Consider the following 25,432-nt stretch of genomic DNA (forward strand, 5'->3'; position numbering starts at 1 on the left):
TTATACACTTAAAGGGGAACAGGTATCTTGTGTGTTATTAGACACTCAGCCTAAAACACTGTTGGATCCAATATCTCCTTATTACAGAAGATTTAGGAGAAGTCCAGTTGGTCTGCCTCCCTAAAATCCACTCATGCACACCTTCTCGATGGTAAGCCCTGTTACGTCACTTAGGTGGCAACAAACGTGTAGAGTAGTTCTCTTCAAGACGCCTGGTCAGCGTGAAGAGGAAAATACTAAACTCTCCAGCATATGACAGCACGAAAAAGCAAATGGCCCTCAGTCCCCAGCGGCTTTCACTCTCCCTCTTACGGCAGCAAGGGGATCAGAGTGGAAGCAGAGGGTGCTAAGAATCTCTGGGTACGACCAGGCTGCCATGCACGGAAACTGAACTTGGCCTGTTATAACGTAAGAACACTCGTCGGTGAAGACAGGATATTAGAGCTGGAAAAGGAATTAGAAAATGTAAATTGGAATATCATCGGTTTGGCTGAAACAAGAAGAAGAATTGAATCACTTATAAGTTTAGCAAGTGGAAATCTGCTGTACACGAATGGAAACAGTGAAAGGTGTGAAGGTGGAGTTGGGTTTCTGGTCCATAAAGATTTTAAAAACAACATTTTGAAATTCAAAATACATCACCAAGGGTATCAAGACATACTCAAGGTTTCTAAGAGGTACAAGCTAAAGATTATAATGATTTATGCACCAACCTCGAGCCATGATGATGAAGAGGTTGAAGAAATGTACACCGAAATTGAGAGTCGTCTGGATCAGCAGAAAACTCACTACACTATTATTATGGGGGACTTCAATGCTAAGGTTGGAAAAAGGCAAAACAGTGCAGAAAGAGGAACTATAGGAAATTTTGGAATTGGTGAAAGAAATAAGAGGTGAAAGACTTGTGGAATTTGCAGACTCTCAAGGACTGTCAGTAATGAACACTTTTTTCAAGAAAAGGGTGAACAGAAAGTGGACATGGAAGAGTCCAAATGGATTAAAAACTAATGAAATCAACTTCATCCTCACTAACAGATGATATATTGTGAATAATGTTACTGTCCTGAATAAGGTAAATGTTTGAAGTGATCACAGAATGGTAAGATGTACACTTGATATAGATGTAGGAAAGGAAAGGAAAAAACTGACTCGAGTAAATAATACAAAGGTCTTTGAGATAACAGAGGAGGAGGAGAAAAGCAGTATATACTGGAACTTAAGAACAAGTAACATTCAAATAGCAGAAGGCTATTGTAGAGAATTATACAAGGAGCAAGAGAATGATGCCAGCAGTGGGGAAGATGGATTGCAAAGTAGCAACACATACGACATACCTGATATTCTTCCTGATGAGGTAGAACATGCATTGAAGAAAATGAAGAATCAGAAAGCCCCTGGGGAAGATGAAGTTACTGTAGAGTTGTTAAAATTGGGAGGAAGAGACATAACACAAAAACTGGCAAGGCTCTTCACAAAGTGCATTAGAAAAGGTGTGACGCCTAAGCAGTGGAATAATGCAATCATAGTTTTGCTGCATAAGAAAGGAGATAATTCAGAAATTGGAAATTAAAGATCAATTAGCTTGTTATCCCACATCTACAAGTTGTTCACAAGGGTCATTACAAACAGATTAGAAAGAATACTTGATGAGAATCAACCGAAAGAGCAAGCTGGCTTTAGGACAGGATTCTCAACTATGGATCACCTTCACGTAATATCACAGCTAATGGAGAAAGCAAATGAATATAAAACATCATTATGCCTGGCATTTGTGGATTATGAAAAGGCATTTGACTCCATACAGCATAAGGCAATGTTTCGGGCACTGGAAAGACAAGGCATAGATACCCCATATATTATGATTTTGAAGAAAATATATGAGAGTGCTACCTCCTTTATTAGGCTAGACAAAGACAGTAGGAAATTTAAAATCGAGAAAGGAGTTCGACAAGGAGACACAAATACTCCGAAGCTGTTTACTGCTACCCTTGAGGAAGCTTTCAGAAGATTAGACTGGTTGCAGAAAGGAGTCAATGTGAATGGAGAGTACCTAAACCATTTACGATTTGCAGATGACATTGTGGTCATAAGCCACGATCCCAAAGAATTAGAGGAAAATCTTAATCAGTTATGCACAGTTAGAAAGGATTTTGGACTAAAGATGAATATGGCTGAAACAAAAGTAATGATGAACAAGTATGCCATAGAAAGGGAAATAATGATTGAAGGAGCAGTAATTGAAAAGGTGGAGTCATACTTATCTGGGACAAGTTATTAGCTGTAATAATGATAAATGCCTGGAAGTCAAGAGAAGAATAAATTTTGGATGGATTGCATTCAGGAAATATAGTCACATACTGAAGAGCAATATCCCAGTTTGTCTGAAACGTAAAATAATGAACCAGTGTATACTCCCCACCATAACTTATGGAGCCGACCGGGCTAGCCGAGTGGGTAAAGTACCTGCCCGGCAACCCAAAGGTCGCGGGTTCGATTCCCGCCTCGGGCTTGGATCAAAGTACTGCAAAAACCTTGGGAGGTGCAATATGGCCACAGAAGCCGATGCGCCAACAACTACCAAATCAAAAAAAAATAATAAAAAAAATAACTTATGGAAGTGAAACTTGGGCACTCACCAAAAGAATGGAAGAGAAGCTGAGAACTACACAGCGAAGAATGGAATGAATTATATTGGGAATCAGACTGTTAGATAAGAAGAGAAACACATGGATTAGGCAGCAAACTCAAGTAAAGGACATTCTTATCAAAACTAAAGAACTAAAATGGTCTTGGGCAGGACACATAGCTCGAAGACATGATGACAGATGGACTAAGAAAATAACAAAATGACCCAAGAGGAGCTAGAACAAAACCTGGAAGTCAAAGGCGGAGATGGATAGATGAAATTCATGAGTTTTTGGGTAGTAAATGGATGGCCAGTGCTCAAAACAGAAGGAACTGGAAAGTTGCTGGAGAGGCCTTCATCCTGCAGTGGATTGAAAATGGCTGATGATGTTGACACTAACTGATCCGGAAGCCTCCTAGACAGTTACCAATAGGTTCGGTTCGGTTTACTAACTAACGGCCGGCCTGCGAACACCATTTTAGAGCTGTACCCTTGAAATGTAAGGAATATTGGATCTTGCCACGATGTTCATCATAACCTCAAAAGTCATCAATCATACTGCGTGATGGAAGAGATAGGGAGAGGTTGACCAGAACTTAGCTCTAGAGACTAAACATGGGTTCCACCACTTAAAGCCTCCAATAAGCAAAGTGGTGGTATTGCACCGGTTGATCAGAGTCATGTACCACCTAGTACTGCCTGGTAACATAGAGGGGCGGCATTCCTCCATGTGGTGTGGGTGCCACACCTCGACTCCTTCTTACTTTGGTTCACACCTGGGTGGTCACCCACCATGTTTTTGTGCATGGAGGTTATACCCAGGATTACTAACAGTCTCACCATCATGAAGGTGCAAGCAGAGAATTTGGCTGTCACAGACTGTCCAGACTGTGCCAAAATTGGGTCCACTTGACTTGAATGTCGCCCGAATATCAGTTCCATCAGTGTTTTAGACTCCCAGGTAGCAAGTGCAGTTTGTCTGGCATATCTGAGAGAATGTCTGTGACAACCTCAAGGACCATAATTGGTTCACTGTCTTGAATTTGTTACTATCCAAATATCATTGTATTCCAGGATTATTGCTACACAAGTTAAGTACTTTGCACTTATCAATGTTAAACCTCAATCACTATTTTTCAGTCCATCTGCTAAATTTATCCATGTCTTATCAATTGAAGTAGCCTTTTGTTTTTAATTATTATTATTATTATTATTATTATGGAAATCCCAAACATGAGCGGTATTGGAACCTATCGTATTTAGTACTGTGCATCGGCTGTAGGTTTAGAAGATGAAAGAAAATACTTGTTGACATTAGACTTGAATTTCTGTAGATTGTAATTTTCAGGAAATACATGTGAAGGAAGGTTGTTCCAGAAAATGGAAAGTTTAGTGAATAAATGAGGAAGAAGAAAAGTTGGTTATATGAGTTTGGCATTGGATAATAAAAGGGTGTTGACTAGTTGTAGCATGTGTTCAGACTGCTTTGGAAGAGAGAGAGTGATAATTACAGAAACCAACTCAGAATAACAGTGCCAATGAAAGTATCTATAGTAAAGGCATGCAGCAGAAACAGAACATCTATGAGATAGAGAGTGGAGAGACTCTGTTAAATATGAGTCTTTAATTAGCCTAACTGCCCTCTTTTGAATGGAATCTTGAAACCTGAGAGAAGTTTTGGGTGCTCTGCCCCAAATGCAAGAACAATATTCCATGGTAGATCAGATTTGAGATTTATACAGAGCGAACAGCTATTTGGAAGAAAAGTAACACCAAGAACAAAAGAGAAAACCCAATTTTTTAGATTCAGAGGAAGCAGTATTTGTAATTTGTATCGTGTTTATGCCAAGAGAGATTAGAAGTAAGAGTTATCTCTAATAGAGATATATGATCTTGCCTAAAAATCAGTGTCATCGAAGATAAGCATAGGAGCAGAAGAATCCTTTTTGCAAGATATAAACTGGACTGAGTTTTAGGATTAATAAAAATTAAATAAAAAATAATTATTTTTATTTATATTTTAAATATATATAAAATAAACAAAGAAAAATAATAAATGGTCTTCAAATAGAGAAATTTCTCAAAGATGATGTATTTGGAACAAAGCTATACAATACTGAACTATCAGCTTGGCAATTATTTTAAATAGTTCTTAATGGATTTCTTGGAAAAAAGAAGGAAGACAATTATGAATCTCTGGTGTCAACTTTATTGCATTGTTAAAGAATGTCTTTAAAAATTCATTTTGTTTGTTTCAAACAAAATGAATCTCAGTTTTTTCTCTCAAAATTTGGAAGACGTAAAAGATGAGCAAGGGGAATTCTTTCATCATAACTCATCCTGGCAATGTTTGATTCAATACTTAGCGTGGCCAAATCCACAAGATGTTCCTGAGACATTATAGACCTTCCAGAGACATTGTAGACCTTAAATAATTCTTAATTAGCTTTAGTTTGCCAAATGAGCTCTCTGCAGAAGCTTCTGTTGCTGGAATTGTTAATAGTATTCTTAAGCTAACACAAACATTTGGAAACAGATCACCAAGCCTGTACTAACAAGTTCTACAGATCGAATGGTTTTAACTGTGCATTGCAAAATTTGATTTATGTACTTTATGTAAATGTTGCATTTCTTTTCCAAAATCATCACCATTAAGGTCAGCTTTTCTCTCCACATCACTTTCATACATGGTGAGATTTTTCCACAAGAAAGCAAATTTTTCTGCCAGCTGCTTAACAGCATTGAAGCAGACAGTTAATCCTGCTATAACATTGTCTACCAAAACGTATCTGGCATATCATCTGTCATTCATTTCCTCCAAGTTAGCATCAGGTGTGCTGTCATCATGCGGCCTTGCCCTCTTGCACCTAACTCCACCACATCTACGGGAGAGTTTTATTTCTATCTTTAAGTTTGCCACAACCAATTTGGCTTCATTCCACTTGCATTTCCAGTTATTTCGAAGTTTAGTCAGATCTGAGGAGAATTTCTATGTTTGCTACTTCAACATCCAGTGTGGCACTAGCTTGGATGACCTTGTTGCAAATATCTATGCCAGCTAATATTTTGTACCATACAGCTGACATTAACACACAGGCAAAAGGTGTCACATATAATAAAACTCTGTGGATTTCATTTCTTGTTTTGGCCATCAAATTTAGTTCTAGGAGGTCTTCCAGTGCTAATTTAATGCCAGGCAAGTGAGCTGCGAAAGGCACTTTCAACACGATCTGACCATCTTGTTTTAGACATACCATGAAGAGAACAACCAATACGATTTTGTAGTAATTCCCATCACTTAGGACTGGAACTGAACAGGTGATACACAGTTTGAATTGTTCCGAAAAAGGTTATTGCTTCAGGTATGCATTCAGCAGCATCATTTCCACATAAGTTGAGTGTGTGACAACCGCAAGGTGAAAAAATTGCTGTTCAGCATTGTTCTTGTTTGCTTGTGTGCTGTTGTATTTTCCAGCCATATTTGCCCCATTATCATAGGCTTGAGTTCTACAGTCACTGAGAGGAATAGCGTATTCAATGTATCAGTTATCAACTGAGCAATTTCGCCCCCTCGTTTGTTGCTACAATCTGAAAACTTGAGAAATCTTTCTTGAATCTCATACTGCATTTCTTTTTTTTTTTTCAATATGGGAGGAATCTGGTGTGGCAGCGACTATTACTGCAAAGTACTTTGCAGATTGCCTCTCCAGCAAAATGTGTTGTTTCACAAGATTCGAGCATTCTGCAATAAATTCATTTTGTGAGTCATAATGAACTTGAAGCTGCTCACTCCTTTTCTGTGACTTCTCTACACTTAGCATGTGTTCCTGAAGGGTGGGGTCCCACCTGGAGAGCAGTTCAATGAGTCCTAAAAAGTGTCTGTTGTTTGAATCACCAATTCAATGGCATGAACCAGTAAATGCCAGATCACGTTCTCCCAAGAAAAGTACAACATCGATGATGCGCTTTAAAAGATTGTACCATTTCACAGCTTTAGTTTTGATTGACGTAACATTCTCTGTGATAGGTAACATTCTCTGTGATAGGTAACATTCTCTGTGACTATTGCCTTTATCATGTTTTGGGATCCTGTAGGAAAGTTTCTGCCACTTCCCATTAGAATCCCAGCCTTCAGCAGATACCAGTGCAGATTTAGACACAGAAGTGCTAGTCTTGAGACTATTGACTGTCTTGTGCCAAAATAATTGACATGGAAAGCAATTGATATTTGGAATTTAAAAAAAAAAAAAAAAAAAATTGTTGCCTGAGCCTTAAGACATTACAATGCAATAAAAAAAGAAGTCAAGTAGAATGTAAAAGGTTGCAAAGTAAGCATAATATAAAGATACAAATGTATTTGTATATTTAGCCATTCCGATTTTTAATATTGTATATTTAGCCATTCCGATTTTTAATATTGTATATTTTACCTTTCATTGATTCAAGTACAAATTGCATACCTACTTAAGTTTCTTTGTAGCATAAAATCATTGGCTTATCAGGACTTACAATATGTGATGTCTGATCTTTTGAATAGGCTTAGCTAAGCTAGCAATCATAGTTATCATCATTTGGAAAAAAAACCCCACAAAAGTTCTATAGATAAGCTATGAATTACTGTAATAACGTGTAATATAGCAGTGCTTCCCAAACCCTTTCATGCCACGGCACACTTAAGAACTTTTTAGCATTAGCATATGATGCAAGAAAGCAAGCTTATGCAGCATCAGCCAAAAAAAAAAAAAAAACACTTCCACTTCACCCCTCTTTTCATTCGAAATACCTCTCCAGCTGAGCCTTAATTTTATTTAGGCTATCAACTTCCACAACAAGGGATGGAAGTCTGTTCCACCAACCAACTATCCGCTGGCTAAAGGCAAATTTCCTCACATCTATCCTACATCTGTCTTTCCTCAATTTGAATTTATGCCCTCTCAGGTGATTATTCTGAGCAAGAGTAAGAACCCATTAGCATTGAGCATGCTCAAACCATTCAAGGCTTTATACACCTCTATCAGATCACCTTGCCGGTCCCTAGACTCCAGACACTGTAATTTGAAAAACTTAAGCCTTTCTTCGTAAGAGCAACCCTTTGTTCCATTTCTAATCTTGTTGCCCTTCTCTGTACTCGTTCCAGCAGCTCTACATCCTTCTTGAAATGAGGCCTTCAGACTTGCATACAGTACTCAAGGTGTGGCCTGACCATTGCCTTATACAAGGGAATAATCACCTCCTTATCCCTGCTAGAAAAATTCCTGTATATCATTGACAAGACACCATGAGCTACTCTTGCCGCCCATCTGCACTGCTCAGAAAACTTCATATCTGCCTGCACAATTACCCCCAGGTCCTTTTCATTCTCTACCACTGTCAGTGTAGTACCACATAGTTGATACGTTGCTCTGGGGTTACTGTTTCCCATATGTAGTACTTTACATTTGTCAATGTTAAACTTCATTTGCCACCTCTCAGCCCATCTGCTCAACCTTTCCAGATCCTGTTGCAGCAGCAGCATAGCGTCAGTAGTGTCCTTAACAACCCTGCCAACCTTTGTAACGTCTGCAAACTTGGACATTAAGCTTGATATACCATCTCAATATCATTTATGAATACAGAAAACAATAATGGACCCAACACTGAACTCTGAGGGACTTTACTAATAACATTAGTCCACGATGACCAGTGTCCATTGATTCCCACTCTCTGTCTTCTCCCCCTCAACCACCCCTTTATCCATAGCAGCAATTGCCTCCAATGCCACACTGCTCCAATTTGTGCAGCAGTCTTCCGTGTGCAACAGTATCAAAATCCTTTCTAAGGTCCAAGTATATAATATCAAATTTATTCCCTGCATCCAGTTCTTTTGCGACATCATCATAGTATCCAGTCAAATTGGTCAGGCAAGACTTTCCCTTAACAAAACCATGCTGTGTCCAAGCTATAGCCGAAGACTTGTCTAGATGATCCTCCATTGCTTCTTTAACCAGTGCCTCCATTAATTTTCCTGGAACAGAAGTTAAACTCACAGGTTTATAATTACTTGTGTCAGCCTTTGATCCTCCTTTGTGAATTGGGGTCACATTTGCACATCTCCAGTCTATGGGTACCTCCCCTGAGTCCAAGGAAGCTATCATAATTATGGCTAAGGGTTTGCTTACTTCCCTTGCTGCATCCTTTAATATAACTAGATAGATTCCATCCACCACAAGTGCCTTTCTTGTGTTTATCTTCAACAATTTCTCCTCCACTTTTCTCTCAGTTATTACAAGATTATCTATCTTACTGCCAAAGTTGTATACAACTTTGGCAGCAACGAGGGGAATGCCAGAGGCATTCCCCTCGTTGAATAACTCCTCATATGTGAATGTTGATGCAAAATATTCATTTAGTTTGTTAGCTAACTGAGCAGGATCATCAACAGTTGAACCATCGATATCATGGACCAATCTGATTCATCCCCTTCCTTCTAGAGTTTGAATAAGTAAAGAACTCTTTACTGTTTTTCTTTGCATCCTTTGCCAAAGATTTCTCGTAATCTGCCTTTGCCTGCCTAACCTCCTTTGTAACTTGGTTACAGATCAACTTATATCTATCATAGGCTTCTGTGTAACATGTTAATTTATATGTACCCCATGCATTTTTCTTCTGTGCCATATGTCTCATTAGTTCATCTGACATCCATTTAGGCCTAAATCTTGAACAATATTTCTTAGTTGGTATGTAAAGCCTAGTCAAAATGCAAAAGCAAATTCAAAATGCTTCCCATTTTGAATTTGCTTTTGGTAACATCAGCAGTTGGTCCTACTGTATAAAATTTAAATACTGTCTCAGACCATCGTAGTCGCCTTTACGAAAGCAAAAAACCTTCCCTTTACTCCTGATGGTGGTTACCTCTTTGTGTAAATCCCACTTCAGCACACTGTGATCACTGCCACCTCGTGGTTCCTTTATCTGCAGATTCTTAATGCATGAAGAATCACTACTGATAATCAAATCAAGAGTATTACCCCCTCTAGTTGCCTCCCGAACATGCTGATGTAGAAAACAATCATCCAATAAATCCACTAAAGCCTTGCTAGTGGATTTATTGAGTGACCAACCCACAAATTCCAGTCAATATCTGGGAATTTAAAATCCCCCATTATAATACTCTCTGATTTACTGGGTCACTGTATTTCCCTGTACAGTTTCTTATTATACTTATCAAAGTCATTAGGTCTATAGCACACTCCTACTCTCAATTTTGATCTTCCAATGCTTATGTCACACCAAACTGACTGGACACTGCACTGTCCAGCAATGTCGACTGGCTTCACTTCCTTGGATTTTATGTGTTTCTTAATTAATAGCATAACTCGTTCTCCCTTCCTACGCTGTCTATCCTTTCTGTACACATTGTACTCCTCAAATTCCAGTTCTGCATTCCTTATATCTGTTTGACACCACATCTCGCCGACCGGGCTAGCCGAGTGGGTAAAGTACCTGCCCGGCAACCCAAAGGTCACGGGTTCGATTCCCGCCTCGGGCTTGGATCAAAGTACTGCAAAAAAAACACCTTGGTAGGTGCAATATGGCCACAGAAGCCGATGTGCCAACAACTACCAAATCAAATCAAACCAAACACCACATCTCTGATATCCCAACAATATCCGCCTTTGATGCTTTGAGCAATACCTCAAATTCATTGACACCTCCGTAGCCAGGTGGGAAGGAGCAGCAGTGCACTTCTTGATTAGACCAGGGTTCGAGCCCGTCACCACCAAATACGGAGGATGCGGAAAGGTCATGGAATGACCACAGCATATCCCAGAGCAATATGGCCTTAGTTGCTAATGCTCCAAAAAAAAAAAAAAAACAATCAAATTCATCAAATTTATTTACTAAACTCCTAGCATTGGTGTACAAGCAAGTATATATGCACCTGTTCCTATTCTTAGGTGCCCTAACACAACCCATGTGTTTACCGCAGTGACTCCCAGCAATCTCTGAAATATCCTGCACCTTGTTTTCCAGGCTTCTGCTCATTCCAATAGAAGCAGTGCAAGAATCACTTTCACCTCTGCCAGTGGCTACTGTTAATCTATTAGTCCTTGTATCTCCCCAATCTAGCAGTTTTCCGACCCACCTAACACTGCCTCGATAGCATCAGCAAATATTCTTGCACCCTTTCTATTTAAGTGTATCCCATCCCTCTAGAAGCAGTCTCTCTGTTAACAAGTACAGATCATACTGAAAAAAATTCTACCCCTTGAGCCTTGCACAATCTTTCCAGGGCCGAATTGATCGACAAGACTCTCATCATATACTCCCTCCTATCGTGTCTTGGCAGAATTTCAGGCTAACTTGGTTCCTCCGTAGCCAAGTGGGCAGGAGCAGCAGTGCATAACACATGCTTCTTGATTAGGCCGGGGTTCTAGCCCGTGCCCACCAAATACGGAGGATGCGGAAAGGTCAGGGAATGACCACCGCATATCCCTGGAGCAATATGGCTTTAGTTGCTAGTGCTCCTAAAAAACCAAATAACAAACAAACAGACTAACTTATACTTTTTCTACAGCACACAGAGATAAACTGGAACATATTTTTGGGTGTCTATAAGGACTTTGTGAAAAAATGTATTACATTTGTTACATTATATGTAATTATGATAAGAAAAGTATAATAGAAATACCATGGAAGATATTAAATATTTAATACTTAATTCATACAAAACTTCAAAATAAAATCTTTTCAAATTTTTGAAATCACAAAAAATAACTTTTTGAAATTCATATTATATCATTCTATAATCTGTAAATGATCCAGCAACAGGTTTTCAATAAAAAAAAAAAAAAAATACTGATAGCAGAGTAACAACATTACAGATTGTTCTGTGAAGTTACAGCAATGAGTAACATTATTATCAAAACTGGACAGCCTTTTGACTATAGCAGACATTAAGGATCATTCAACATTTGTGAACAGAGGCGGACTGGGTCAAAAATTCTTACCGGGGGAAAACGTTTAGCGGCCTCACACAGTGTTTATGGCCATGCAATTACACATCGGTCTCCCGCCTCTGGCCCACTGTGGTTTTCCTGGTAAGTCTTATGGCCATTCCGCTTCTGTTTGTGAATGGTCCATTCTGTGTAAACTAATGAAAACTGGAATAATAAATTTACTTACATTTTCAGCCTTTCTCTCACAGGTTAGAAAAGAATGCTTGAATTTGTGAATTTTTTTCTTGCTCTGCTCTGAGAAACTCAGAATGTAAAATCGCTACACTTGACAATGCCGAACCACAGAATAGTACAGATTAGTACATGATAAGAGCTGCAGAACTTTCCATGTGCCAATAAAGCAAAATGAAAACATCCAGTTGGCTGAATTTTTTTGTTTCATTTCCCACTCTTGTTTCCCCAGTTTCTCCTTAAAGTAACTTTGCAACAAATTTTCCCACGGCAATGACAACAGAACAGATACATATAAAATGGTTATAAAATGTATTGAAAGCGACAAAGTCCAGTCTTGTTGACTGTATAGAAAGAAAGCAATAGACAAAGGTAGAATGTTGTTGTGAAAATAGCAAATGACCTCAAAACCATAAATTTAATGAAACTGCATGCTTTGGAGTGACATGTTTGACCAACAACTTGTGTGAACGAAACCTGCTAATTTTGGGGTGACTGAAGTAGACGTTTTACTTTTCCTTGTCATTGTTTAATTCACTCTCTGAACACCACAAGATAAACATTAATTACGCGAAGGGTTCCTCCCACTGCATCGGTCACTTACATACACAGAACATCATTGACATATGCAAGGATCAAAGGATCATCCGCAATTTAGATGTACCTTTAGCTAGCATAGTAATAACTCATTCGTAGTAGTCCTTGCAGTTTTTCATTTTAGATAAACAAAAAAAAAAGGAAAGAAAAAAGACAAATTTAAGGCACTAAAACGACAACATTGGCAATGGCCAGACTGTTATGTGACAAATTTATGTATTGTAAAATAAAACATATTGCCCAACGACAACAATCAGTGTACTCACACATACAAGAAATGTAAAATTAATTCAACGCTAGAATAAAATCAGATGTGATGTACACACTCTGTATATGTATATTTGGCACTGGTTTTGCTGAATATTTCACAATAACAAATAAACTATCTTTTATTTGCTACTATTTCTATAAGTGTGGCACAGTCAAAACAATACTCGGATGGCCAGTCACTGTGCTGATAAGAATGCGTTACATTTAATTAAAAAAATTCTCATTTATTAATGAAATTTGTTAATTGTCTTAGAAATGAACCTGTCCTCTAAATTTAACAGTTCCTTTTCAAGATCGGGCCCAAATGCAGCTACATTGGAATAGTTCCAATGAACAAAATCATTGGTTTTTCTGGAATCTTCCAGTTAGCTCTTCTAGAATCTGAAAACCCCTTGAGAAAATAGAGAAGAGGCTGTTAGTTTCTTCTCTATTTTCTCAAGGGGGTTTTCATATGCCTCCCCCCCTGAATATGCCCCTGTCCCTAACCTTTCGTGGCACACCAGTTGAGAAGCTCTGTAATATAAGTTATAGTTAATACTTTGGCTCCCAGGCCCAGGTACGATGTACTTCCTGCACCTCCCCCTCATAGGCCCTGATCTTAACTCAGTATATAAAAAATTTCATGTCTCCAGTGTTCTAATGTTCATTAATCCCTTTTTATTTCCATCTTGACATCCTCTTTATGCATTCGTTTCTTGTGGCTTCTCATAAGAACTGTATTTTCCCCTTGTATGTTTCATCCCAGTTGATAGTGTCCAAAATTGAATTATCAGAAGGAATGGGGTAATGGGTTTTTTTTTTTTTGTCTCATGCTGTATAAGCTTTGCTTTCTTGCATCATGTTGCCAATACTATTACTAAAAATTGTCCTTAGTCCACAGTAATCGTCTTCTTTGAAATTAAAACCCTTGCTCCTTACTATTGACTACTAGAATCTCATTTATATTCATCTGCTTTAGGTTATTGTGAGCACTCATTGCTAACCGTTATTCAAATTGCTGGTGATGACTGGTTCAAGGATATTCATCACCCTTGTACTCTTCCCTGACAAGTTAGTACAGATAAATCATCACGTTGTTTAAAAAAAAAATGATGAAAACATCCACAGGCACCTTACCAGTCCATCATTTTTAAACAGCTAAAATAGGCCAGAGGCTATCTCACTTATTTTTAATCTTTTGTGATTTGTTGTCTAGATATTTTTTCCCTGCTTGGGCTGAAATTTTTTAAAATTGAACAAAATATTATAATTTTAGATTTTATGATTTCTACATAAATTTAAATTTTTTTCTTAATGAAGTGTTTTTTTTTTTTCTTCTTCTTCTTTCTTTTCTGCTGGGAAACTTGTTCCACGCCTTCATTGTAGTCTAAAAACATCATCTAAACTTCTGAAACAAATGTAAGCCAATTTTATTTGAAGGAAAGAAGGAAAAAAACAGTGCAATGGTTGCATGGGATTTTGCTCTTCAGTATACACACATTTAGCTGCATGAGGTTGCATCTTATTCGTGCATACCAACTGTTGTGTTTTTTGTTTTCTTCAGATAAAATACCAAATAAAATTCAGGTTCAAATCCTAATGGTGATGATGAGAGGAACTTGTTTGACCTTTTAGGATCCAGGATTTTCACTTTTTTTTTTATTTGAAGAAGAACACAATTTAGAACCCAAAATTTATACATAAATGTGAATATTGCTACATGGCCTGAACTCCTTTCTTTGTTCCAGCCAAAAACATTTAGCAAGTCCTTTTTATATGTTCTAGTCTTCATTTAGATATGTTTTTTGAAGCTGCAAAATACATGCAATAATTATTCTTCATATTGTATTTTTATCATTTATGTATAAATGGAGAATTAATTTGTAATTTTGCTATAACAGTTCATATAACAGTTGTCATGCTAACTAACTTATCACATATCTTAACATGATATATAACAAATTTCATATATCGGTGAGAGCTATGAGCCTTTTGTGTAATACACACTGTTCATCTTTCATAACTTTCTGTATTTCTGCAATGTTTTGATTATATATTTGTATGATTCCTTGATTTCACAATTAATTACATATTAATGTATATTAATATGTAATTAATTATTATTATTATTATTTCTTCCTGATTGGGGGTTCCACCTCGTGACGGGTATTGCTATCAAGTACACAGGGTGGTTGTTGTTATGTTATGTCTGATGTTACTGTTGGTCGAGGAACTCTCTGACAATCCTGCAGGTGTTCAGGATTACGACTTTCTAGACTTCCTTGTAGGTGTTCGCTGAGAAACCTATTGCTGCTAGGCTGTTATGTAGGGTCTTTGGCACCATACCTATGGTTGACACGATGATAGGGATGGTCATTACTTGTTGCATATGCCACATCTTTGATCTCCTGTCTTAGGTTCGTGTACTTCCTGATTTTTTCCCCATGGGTTTTCTGCAGGTTGGCAGTGTTTGGTATTGCTATGTCAATCAAATAGGTAGCCTTTTCCTTCTTGTCCACAAGGGTTATGTCCAGTCTGTTGTGCAGGATTGTCCTATCCGTTATTATGGCGCAGTCCCAGTACAGCTTGTGGGCTGGGATCTCTAGTACTGTCTGGGGTTCGTATTTATAGTATGGTACACTTTCTTCGATCAACTGATATTTCCTTGCTAGCTTCTGATGTATTATCCTGGCTACCTGGTTGTATCTATGAGTGTACTCAATCTGGGTGATCACCTTGCATCCTGCGGTGATGTGTTGGATTGTTTCTGAGGCCAGGTGGCATCGTGAACATGTCTTCTAACACTCCGGGCTCCTTGGTGATGTATTTTCTATAGTTCCTGGTGTTGATTACCTGGTCTTGGATGGCGAGCATGAATCCTTCAGTCTCGGGGAAGAGCATCCCTCTCGTGAGCCATGCATTGGAAGCAGTTTTATCTATGTGACCCTGATGGAGATCATTGTAGTGTCTGCCCATCTTTCTAGCTTCGTTTGTATCTCCTGGTTGTGGGGGGACTCCTCGCTTATGTTGAGTGGGCTATACTGCTTGTCTATCTTCCTTATGGCCTGGTGGAGTGCTGCTGTGTGTTTCTGGAAGTAATCCTTCAGGTTAACTATCTTCTATTGCTCAATGAGGTCTATCAGGCCCCTTCCTCCTTCTTCCTGGGCAATTGTCAGTCTCTCCACGGCAGCTCTTGGGTGGTTTTGGCGGCTCTTGGTCATCATTGTCCTTGTCTTTCTCTCATGATATCCCCCAGCTCGGTGTTAATCCAATCTATGACCCCGAAGGAGTATGTTAGCACTGGGACTGCATAGGTGTTTATGGCTTTAACTGTATTCCCTCCATTCAGCTTTGCTTTCAGCAGGCTTCTGAGTCTCTGATGGTATTTTTCAGTCAGGCAGTCCTTAATTTCCTTGTGCTGTAACTGCTAAGCCTGCATCATCCCTAAGTATTTGTAGGCCTCTCCCTCTGCCATGGCTTCGATCTCTTTACCACTCTGCAGCTGGTAGTTTCGGTTGACTAATTTTCCCTGCCACAATCCATGGGTCTTGCATTTGTCTAGACCAAATTCCATCCTAATATCCTTGCTGAATTCTTCGGTGATCTGGAGTAGTTGCTGAAGTTGATTCTCGGTTCCCGCGTAGACCTTGATGTCATCCATATGCATCAGGTGGGTGAGAGTGTACAGGTTCTTCCTTCCTTCTTTGAGGTTATATCCATACTTGCTATTGTTGAGCATGGTAGATAGTGGGTTAAGTACTAGACAGAACCACAATCGGCTTAGGGCATCTCCCTGAAAAATTCCTCTCCTGATGGGGATTGGCCTGATTGTGATGTTTTCGACCTTAATGGTGATACTCCATTTTGCCATCATTTCTCCTAGGAAGTTTGTCATTATCGGATTGACTTTGTGGATTTTCAGCGCCTCTATTGCGGTAATTGATTTAGGTGTTGTGTACATGTTGCGGCTCTTGTATGCTTGCTCCATAACCTCAGCATCTATGGTTAATTGCTCCTTGCATCCTTTCTGCTGTTTGGCCGTTATGCTCTGGCTCTCCAAGTGGTCTGTTATCTTTCTGGTTATGCAGCTGGTCAAGATCTTGTACCTTGTTGGGAGGCAGGTGATTGGCCTATATTTTGCCAGTTTTCTTGTATCTTCATCTTTAAGCTTTAGTTATATGATTCCTTGAGTGAGAAACTTTGGGATTGTCTCTGGGTGCCTTATCATTTGGGGGAACTGCTCTGCCAGGTGCTTGTGTGTGTGTAATTGAGCTTCTTGTACCAATAGTTGTGGAGGTTATCTATTCCTGGAGTCTGCCAGCTGTTAGAGTTCTTGATCATCTGTTTTACTTCTTCCTGAACCTCCCATCCTCTCATTTCTCGTAAGTCCTTGGTTTTCTTGCATTCTAGTTCTATCCAGGTAGCTCGGCTGTTATGTTTTACTTCCCTGCTCTATATGTTTTCCCAGAAATCCTCAATCGTCTTCTTCTCGAGTGATCCATTCCCTTGTTTCCCATCTTTTCCAAGATTCCTGTAGAAACCTCTTTGGTACTCATCGAAGATTCATTGTTTATTTTCCTCTTGGAGCTCTCGTTGTATTGGTATAGTCTCTTGCTGAGTGCAAGGAGGTTCTGCTTCAATATGTCCAAGTACTCTCCTATTCTCTGATTTTTTGTCTCATGTTTGCTGTGGACTCTGTCTCTCTTGAGGATGCTCTTCACTTTTCCAATTAATTTCTTATCCTATTACCCCGTTGGTACTGGGTCAATTGGCCTATCTTGACTCTTAATTCTTCTATCTTCTGCTGAAGTCTTCTTTCCCAAGCTGGTGGTTCCTTCTGTTTTCGGTTCTTCTGCTGCTGGTCTCTTGCTTCTCTTCCATTAATTTTCGTGGCTGCAACCACAGCACAATACATGGCTGTGTGGATGGCCTCCAGTGTTGCACCATTGCTGTTGAGGTAATGCGGTATTATGTGCTGATTCAGGTGGTCTGTGACTCTCCACAAGGTTCTATTCGGCCTCTGCTTCGGTATCATGTGTCTTTGTGGAGTCCATTCCTTCGAATTCTGTTAGGGCCTTCTTCCACTCGGCCTCTATTCTGGATATCGTGACCTCGTCTGTTTCCACTTCAGCTGCTGCGGGTTGTATTTCCTCTTGCTCTTCTGCCTGTTCGGTGGTGGTATGTTCTTCCTCCTCTGATTCCATATTCTTTATCCTTTGTAGTTGATCGCTCACGTCCTGCTTCATTTTTTCCAAGATTGCAGGGGCTATTAGATTCTTCGTGACAATGGTCCTTCTCTGGTCCACTATTCGTTGTTTGGTGACCTGAGTATCCGGGAATCGTTCCAGCCACTTGGTATGTAGTCTCGCATTGTAAGTTGTCATATCGGTCTCCAGCTTCGTTATTTCGTAGTATGCTTGCATGATGTACGTATTCATTTCAATTCTCCATTTCATGCATTGCCGTTTTCTCCCTTCCTGGGTGGTCACTAGCACAGTTGCACTGGAAGCACCTCCAGTTGGTGGGGCCAGATGGTCTTGCCCTTCTCTTGTGGTAGCCATACGGGGGGGGGACAGTGCCACTTGCTCCACTGTCTTCCTCAGGCGACGGTCTCTGATTTTTCAAACCGATCCCTCTGCCTAAGGCCTGAATGCGAGTGACGTTATCCTGCACCACACTCAATGCAGTATGATTAATATTTTTCTGCAACATCATCCATTATTGGAGGTGGACCTGTTTAGCTTCGGCTTATGTCCAGTGGTAGTCCTCACAGGTGATGCCAGATGGCACCACAATCTGCCTTAGCCGCCACTCCGACCTTGGGGTAGGTAGGTCCCTTGGAGCAACTTTCACGATGTTTATTTATTTTATTAATTAATTTATTATTATTATTCTAATTTATTACTATTATTATTATACCGGTCTCCCAGCATGATGGAGCCGTGTTCGCTTCCGCAAAGGCGGTACTCGAACCCCGGGTCCATCAGGCTGGTAGTCCAGTGTCATAACCACTGGGCCATTGTGCCTCATTATTATTATTATTAATAATTTAATTATTATATTAATTATTATGTATATTAATTAATTCTCTAGGAACTCTTCCATGCCCAAGAATTAATGGCTTTAGTTATTGGTAATGAGGAATACAACTGGCAAGAATTGGAAATGGTAAACATGTGCTTATGGTTTTTGATCAGCATTACTTGTTTTATTCATGTTTTGTGCTATATACTCATGTTTTGTGCCCTGTAATTTCTGTGCCTTTAAACTTCAACTTTTAGCCGTAGTAGACAAAATGAGTAGACACATTTCTAACCATGAGTTAGAAGAAATCTGAACTACCATCAGGTCATCCACCAGATAAAATTGAAACATCAAACAAGCTTTCACTATTAGACTTACCCTGTCTTAGAGCAGCCGCAAAGAACTTTCCTCTCTACTTGAATTGAAGAACATTTACACAGATGCAGCCTACTAATAGTCCCCTACATACTTGGAACCAGGCAGTCTTCAACAATGAATTATCAACTTAGAGAATTAAGTAAATGTGTTGAGAACTGTATCTTATGTAGTGATGATATGCATGAGATATGGCTTCCAACTGATATGTCACATAAAGGAAAAGAGGCTCCAATCACATGACCACCTCACACATCTTTCAATTAGTCAGAACATGATCAGTAGAAATGGCCTGCCATGGTTCCTTTGCCTGTGCTTAATGTGATGTGAAGGAACATGAAATTGCATCATGTAAAGCTGCAAACCCCACCTCCATTAATTGCCAAGGACAGCACCCTACATACTCTCAAGCATTCCAGAGGTGGAAAGAAGAAAAAGAAATACGACAAGGCAGAGCTGAACATCTCCTACCAGGAGGCCAGAGAAGCAGTTAAATCAGTAAGTAGCAATAAGGCAACATGCAGAAAAGATTGCCAAGAAATGTTCTTTTGGGACATTTCTTGGCAACTTGAACTGAAATGACTAACACCAAAAGAGTCATTTATACACATAGCCTGCTACTTACTGAGTTCAGAAAAACCAACAGTGAAAACTCAGCCAGCTGCCTCTACAATATTGATTACCCCCCCCCCTGCATCCCAGCATTACAAAAATCGAGCAGTAAAGTAACAGTACAGAAAATCAACCGCCAACAATAGTACTTAGAAAATAGATGTTAGAAATAGATGTTCTCTCTTGGAGAAACATTTTCTAACATCTTAGCAACATCATCTTATTACTCATAGTTTCTGTCATTAAACACAAAACTGAGGAGGCCTTTAATTTTATACCAAAGCATATTTACCCATATAATGCATCATTTACCATTCACAAGCTGAAAATAGCTCTCACCGTTACAAAGGCAAGTGCTGTTAGACCAGATTACATCCATTATAAAATGATTAAACACATCTCACCAAATCCATTGACCACTGCTATTCCTATACAACAGAATCTTCCTTGAAGAGCAGTTTCCAGACACCTGGTACAGGGCAACTTGCTTTTGCTAAGCCAGGCAAGGATGCTAAATTTCAAACAGATCACTGCCCTATTTCTCTGACCTGCTTGTGAAAATTATTGGAGAGAATGGTCAATGCTAATTTTTTATGATACTTAGAATCAAATGACCTTCTTTCCCACATTCAGTGCAGCTTCCAAAGGAGCATATCCCCTTAGGACCACTTATTTAGAATGGAAACGTCTATTCAAGATGCATTCCTGAAAAGAGAGCATCTGGTTTTCTTCTTCTTTGATATGGAAAAAGCGCATAACACAACTTGGAGATTTGGGATTTAAAAAAAATCTTTATAACCTCGATCTAACAGGTCACATTCTCATTTTTATAAAAAACTTTTTATCCCATCAGGTTCAGTTTCAGATTCTCACCAGAGAAGACCATTTGTATCCATTTTTGTCACAAATGTACCTTCATCTTGAACCTGAATCAAGACTTAGACAAAGCACCATCCCAATAGCAGCAGCATAGACAAAATTCTTTGAACTCATATTTGACGAAAGGTTGACATTTCTCCAACACATTCATCAGTTATGCACAAAATGCATGAGAAGGCCGAACATTCTCCACACTCTCTCTTATACTTCTTGGGGTGCAGACTGGTGCACTTTACTTTGTCTGTATCGTGCATTTGTGTGATTAAAATTAGATTGAGTTTCAGGTATATGTTTCTGCCAGAAATAGCATACTTCAGAAGCTTGACCCCATTCACCTTCAAACTATTCATATCGCTACTGGTTCATTCAGAACATCACCTTTATGAAGTCTATATGTGGAAGCAAGCAAACTATCCCTATCACTTTCACAAAAACAGTTTGCTTTTACGTATAGTATTTCTCTACAATATGCTTTTAAGCTGAAATCCCTGCCAGATTCCCTTATGTGGACACTAGTTTTTGAGCCACAATGAGTAAATCTTTATAACACTCGTCAGACTACGAACCATCTGGTATCGTGTCGAAGGGCTATTCAGACAGCTTAGCATTACGGTAGACAGTGTTGCCCGATCACCAAAGTAACCCCTTATACCAGTGGTTTTCAACCAGGGGGGCCCGCAACATCATTCCAGGTGTACCACGTAATTTGGGTTTAAGTTACTTAAATTTATTATTTTTTTTAATTTATATGTTTATTTCATTATAAAAAGGTTTACAGTATCTTTTTAATTTTGTGGTGATCTATAATTGATGTTTACCTAGTACCTCTATATAAAGAATAAAATTATTATATACTGTGTATGTATAATTTGTATTATGAAATGTAATTTTTATAATTATATTATTGTAATAACTATCATATAACATATATTTTTTAATATTTTACACACACACACAGAATCGGATCTAACAGACAGAAAATGAGTAGGGATGCCGCAAAATAAAATAAATTACTTAGGGGTGCCGTTATTAAAAAAAGGTTGGAAACCACTGCCTTATACCCTGACATGCTCAAATACCAGCATATAACTTCTCCCTTAAGAATTGGATGACATCTGATACCCATCTTTCATCTGCCTTCAGCTCTATTCAGAACACCATGCTGAACATTGACTTCTTGCCAGTTTACATAGATGGCTCAAAGTCAGAGTCGTGTGGGATCTGCTGCTGTTTTTTCTGATCTTACTATATCTGAGTGGATTCCCTCTGAGTATAGTGTAGAGTTAGCCTTAGATCACATAAGAACTCCCGATACCAACAGTTTATTATATGCACCAGTTCTTCAAGAAAAATGGATTACAGGTTTTACCAGCGACGAGATACACCACTTATCCAACCATGTGCCAGATTCAGCAGGTAATATACAAGAGTAGTATAGAAAAATGGAGATTCTAGCACAAATGTACACTTTTACAAATGCAAAAAATAACCCCTCCCTAAAAACATTCCCCTTCCTTCAAAAGCATTCATTTTCCTAAAATAAATTTCAAAAATCAAAAAAAATTAAAATTATTTATATTTTTTAAGAAACTAACTCAGTTTTAAGCAAAAAATGACTAAAAACGTTCCCTTTTCAATAAATTTAATTATTTTCTGCTTCGAAATCAATTATATCAGCTTTATTTTTTCTCACTTTTTTCATATCTTCATAAATTAGTTTAATTTATATGAACAATTACTTTATCTCCTTTCTCTGTTTTTTTATTATTATATAAAATTTTTAATTGAGTATACATTACGACCTGAGTTGCAATGGAATAGGTTGGAATTGCCCAATGTTTTGTAGTTGTTTTATTAGTTCTATTTATAAAAACAATTTTTTTTAAATAATTTTTCAGTTGTTTGAAGAAGAAAAATAGTTGAAGAAAAAAAGTGTGTTTTTATAAATGAAAATAAAATTCTGCAAGAAATATGAGCAAGAGAAAAACGAAAGTAAATTTAACATATCATACCCATATTGTAGAGCAGTGCTTCCCAACCTTTTTCGCATTAGGGCACACTTGGAAAATTATAATTTTTGTACGGTACACAGAGATAAACTGGGCAGATTTTGGGGTTTCTATAAGGACTTCGTGAAAATATTTATTACATTTACGTTATATTATATATATATTATTTATGATAATAAAAGTAAAATATAAATACTATGGAAGATATTAAATATTTAATATACTAAATTCATACAAAACTTTTAAATGAAATCTTTTCGAATTCCAAAGTTCAGTTTTTCTTTGAATCCATAAACTTTGTCTGTACACGTTAGTATGTTTGTTTTCATGTGATCCTTGCCATTTTCAATTTAGCTCATTCGGGTGTTAAAAAATATCAGTTAAGTAAGTTAGTTTTTGGAGCCAATAACTATCCTTCATTAAATCTGCAAAGTAAGAATTATTCACAAAAAACATTTTCAACTCCTCTCTTAACTATAAACTCTTGACAAACTCTTCCTTTGGACAGCCAGCATACTTCAGTATGAAACAGCAGAGTGGTATTCTGATCCCATTTCGTCACACAAAGCTGAAAAAGACGTGACTTTTAACGGCTTCGATTTTTTTAAATTGACCATCTTGATAACATCATGTAATGTGGAATTCAGATCCACAGGCAAATTTTTAGGGACGAGAGTTTCTCTGTGAATAAAACAATGTATTACCAGAATTTCCATGCTTTCAGAATGAACTCTTGATGTAAAATCTTTAAAGCTTCCAGTCATTGCAGCTGCCCCATCAGTATACAAGCTTAAGCAATCTTTCCATGACATCTTATTTGTCTCAAAGTATTCATTTACCACTTTGAATATTTCATCTCCAGTAGTGTGATTTGACAGTTCTTTGCAGAACAAGCAATTTCTCTTCACTGATTCTAACTAATGCTATTAATTGAGCAGTTATTTGCAATGAAATTTTTTTACATTCGATAATTTTCTGAATTTTTTTTTTTTTTTGTGTCATCTGATATGTATTCAATGTGTCTACTAATAGTGTTATTTGAAAGTGGCATTTTTTTCAATTTCCTTTGCTTCTTTTGCCCCAAGCATAGTGTTAACAATTCCAATGCAGGTTGGTAAAATAAGTGATTCCACAATTGTATAAGACATTTTGGATTTGGCTACCAATTGGGCGATCTTATAACTAGCCTCTTCAGCTCAATTTTATTATTATTATTATTATTACTAGCCATGTAGTGCAAGGAAGCCTGAGGCTTATGCTGCACCAGCTAAAAAAAAAAATTTCCAACTTACCCTGAGAGAGAGAGAGAGAAGTACTGGGTAAAGGGAATCACCAAAAAAGAAAAGAATGATGATATCCAGCTCAGGACCCTGGGTGTGTCAAGCCCATACTCACCAGATGTGAGCCCCTGGGTACTGTTGCAGTTGAATTCATAAAGGAACTTTGCTTCCTATTTGTGCGTTTGAAGACACTTAAAAAATTCAATTTTTTTTTGCACGTGATGGATGTTTCGTGGTAAATTGCTTCACTTGCTAACTCTTCTAGGCAAATAAGACATACACGTTGAGGAAGAGAAGAATTATTGGAGCATACAAATCCATCTTTGATATACAGGTTGACCATCACTAATCTGGCCACCAGTAATCCTAGTTCCACTGCTTATTCGGACATAATTTCCATGAACATAATTTCAAATTTCCTGTGTCGGCACACCGACCTGCCTCTACTGTTTTGGTGGCGTTGGTTATAGCATCAGCTGTTGGCGAAAACTAATAAACACTGGCAAGCCATTCCCACTTGGCGCCTCCGTAGCCAGATGGGAAGGAGCAGCAGTGTGTAGTACACGCTTCTTGATTAGACCAGGGTTCGAGCCCGTCACCACCAAATACGGAGGATGCGGAAAGGTCAGGGAATGACCACCGCATATCCCGGAGCAATATGGCCTTAGTTGCTAATGCTCCTAAAAACCAAATAACAATAACAAACATTCCCACTTGTTTTTCTGCATTTATTATTATAACATGTTCACATTTAGCCCCAGCCATGGTTCCAATGCATGTGCCTCTCATGGTGTAAAGCGCAAACACCGTACGTTGTCCCTAACAGATAAAGTTGAACTTCTGAAAAACTCGACAGCGGTGTGTCTGTGAGAAGTTTAACTCTGCTTAATTGTAAATTCCAGCAATTTCTCTCAGTTCCTTTTATTTCAGTAATTTTCTTTTAGCCATTCCTTTTTAGTTTTTTTTTTTTTTTTTTTTTAACAACACACTTGTACAAACTTGCGGAAAAACACAACACAATATGATGGATAATACAGCACGCTAACGAACTTGTTTTCACAAAATCTCTAGCAATACTGACACACTTATTGTGACGTTTGAGTGTTTATTTTATCGCAATTAGTTTTATTGCAGCACTCGCCGTGCGTGCAATAAACTAATCACAAACGACCTTCATATGTATGCCGTAATAGCGTCACACGTATGTGGCAACACATACGTGTGACGGCTTGTCGCACAGCTTCTCAACAAATAAAGTAACCTACTGGGCCACGTCGGCCACATATGTGACATAAAAAAAAAAAAAAAGACCTTTTTTTTTTTTTTTTTTAAGCAAAAAAAAAAAACGAAAGCACTGATATTACAATATTTATTATAGAATTACTGATCAAATTATTTGCTAAATATTTTTTGGTTGTGGAATGTTTTTCTTAAACTAGCTTGGCAGTCAACATGTTAAAGGTAGGATGATGATTAGCTGTTGGGTAAATTGTATGTACTAAAATAACCACCAGTGATCCTGCACCCCACAGGTCCCAACGCTGCCAGATTAATGATGGTCGACCTGTATTCCTCAATATATTGCCTAAATACTGGCTTTATCTTTTTTTT

General features: G+C 38.2%; 1 protein-coding gene across 1 annotated transcript in view; it reads left to right on the plus strand.

Annotated features, from left to right (window-relative positions):
* The window catches only part of Herc4 (HECT and RLD domain containing E3 ubiquitin ligase 4), a 768,218-nt gene that overhangs the window by 664,631 nt on the left and 78,155 nt on the right, over nt 1-25,432 (plus strand). Inside the window, exon 26 of the mRNA XM_090378812.1 lies at nt 18,736-18,810. Within this exon, the coding sequence (XP_090234938.1) occupies nt 18,736-18,810 (75 nt within the window). The remainder of the gene's footprint in view (nt 1-18,735; nt 18,811-25,432) is intronic.

This window comes from Mastigoproctus giganteus, chromosome 8, assembly GCF_048544385.1.
Source record: "Mastigoproctus giganteus isolate SK-2022 chromosome 8, ASM4854438v1, whole genome shotgun sequence".
In the NCBI taxonomy this organism is placed as follows: Eukaryota; Metazoa; Arthropoda; class Arachnida; order Uropygi; family Thelyphonidae; genus Mastigoproctus; species Mastigoproctus giganteus.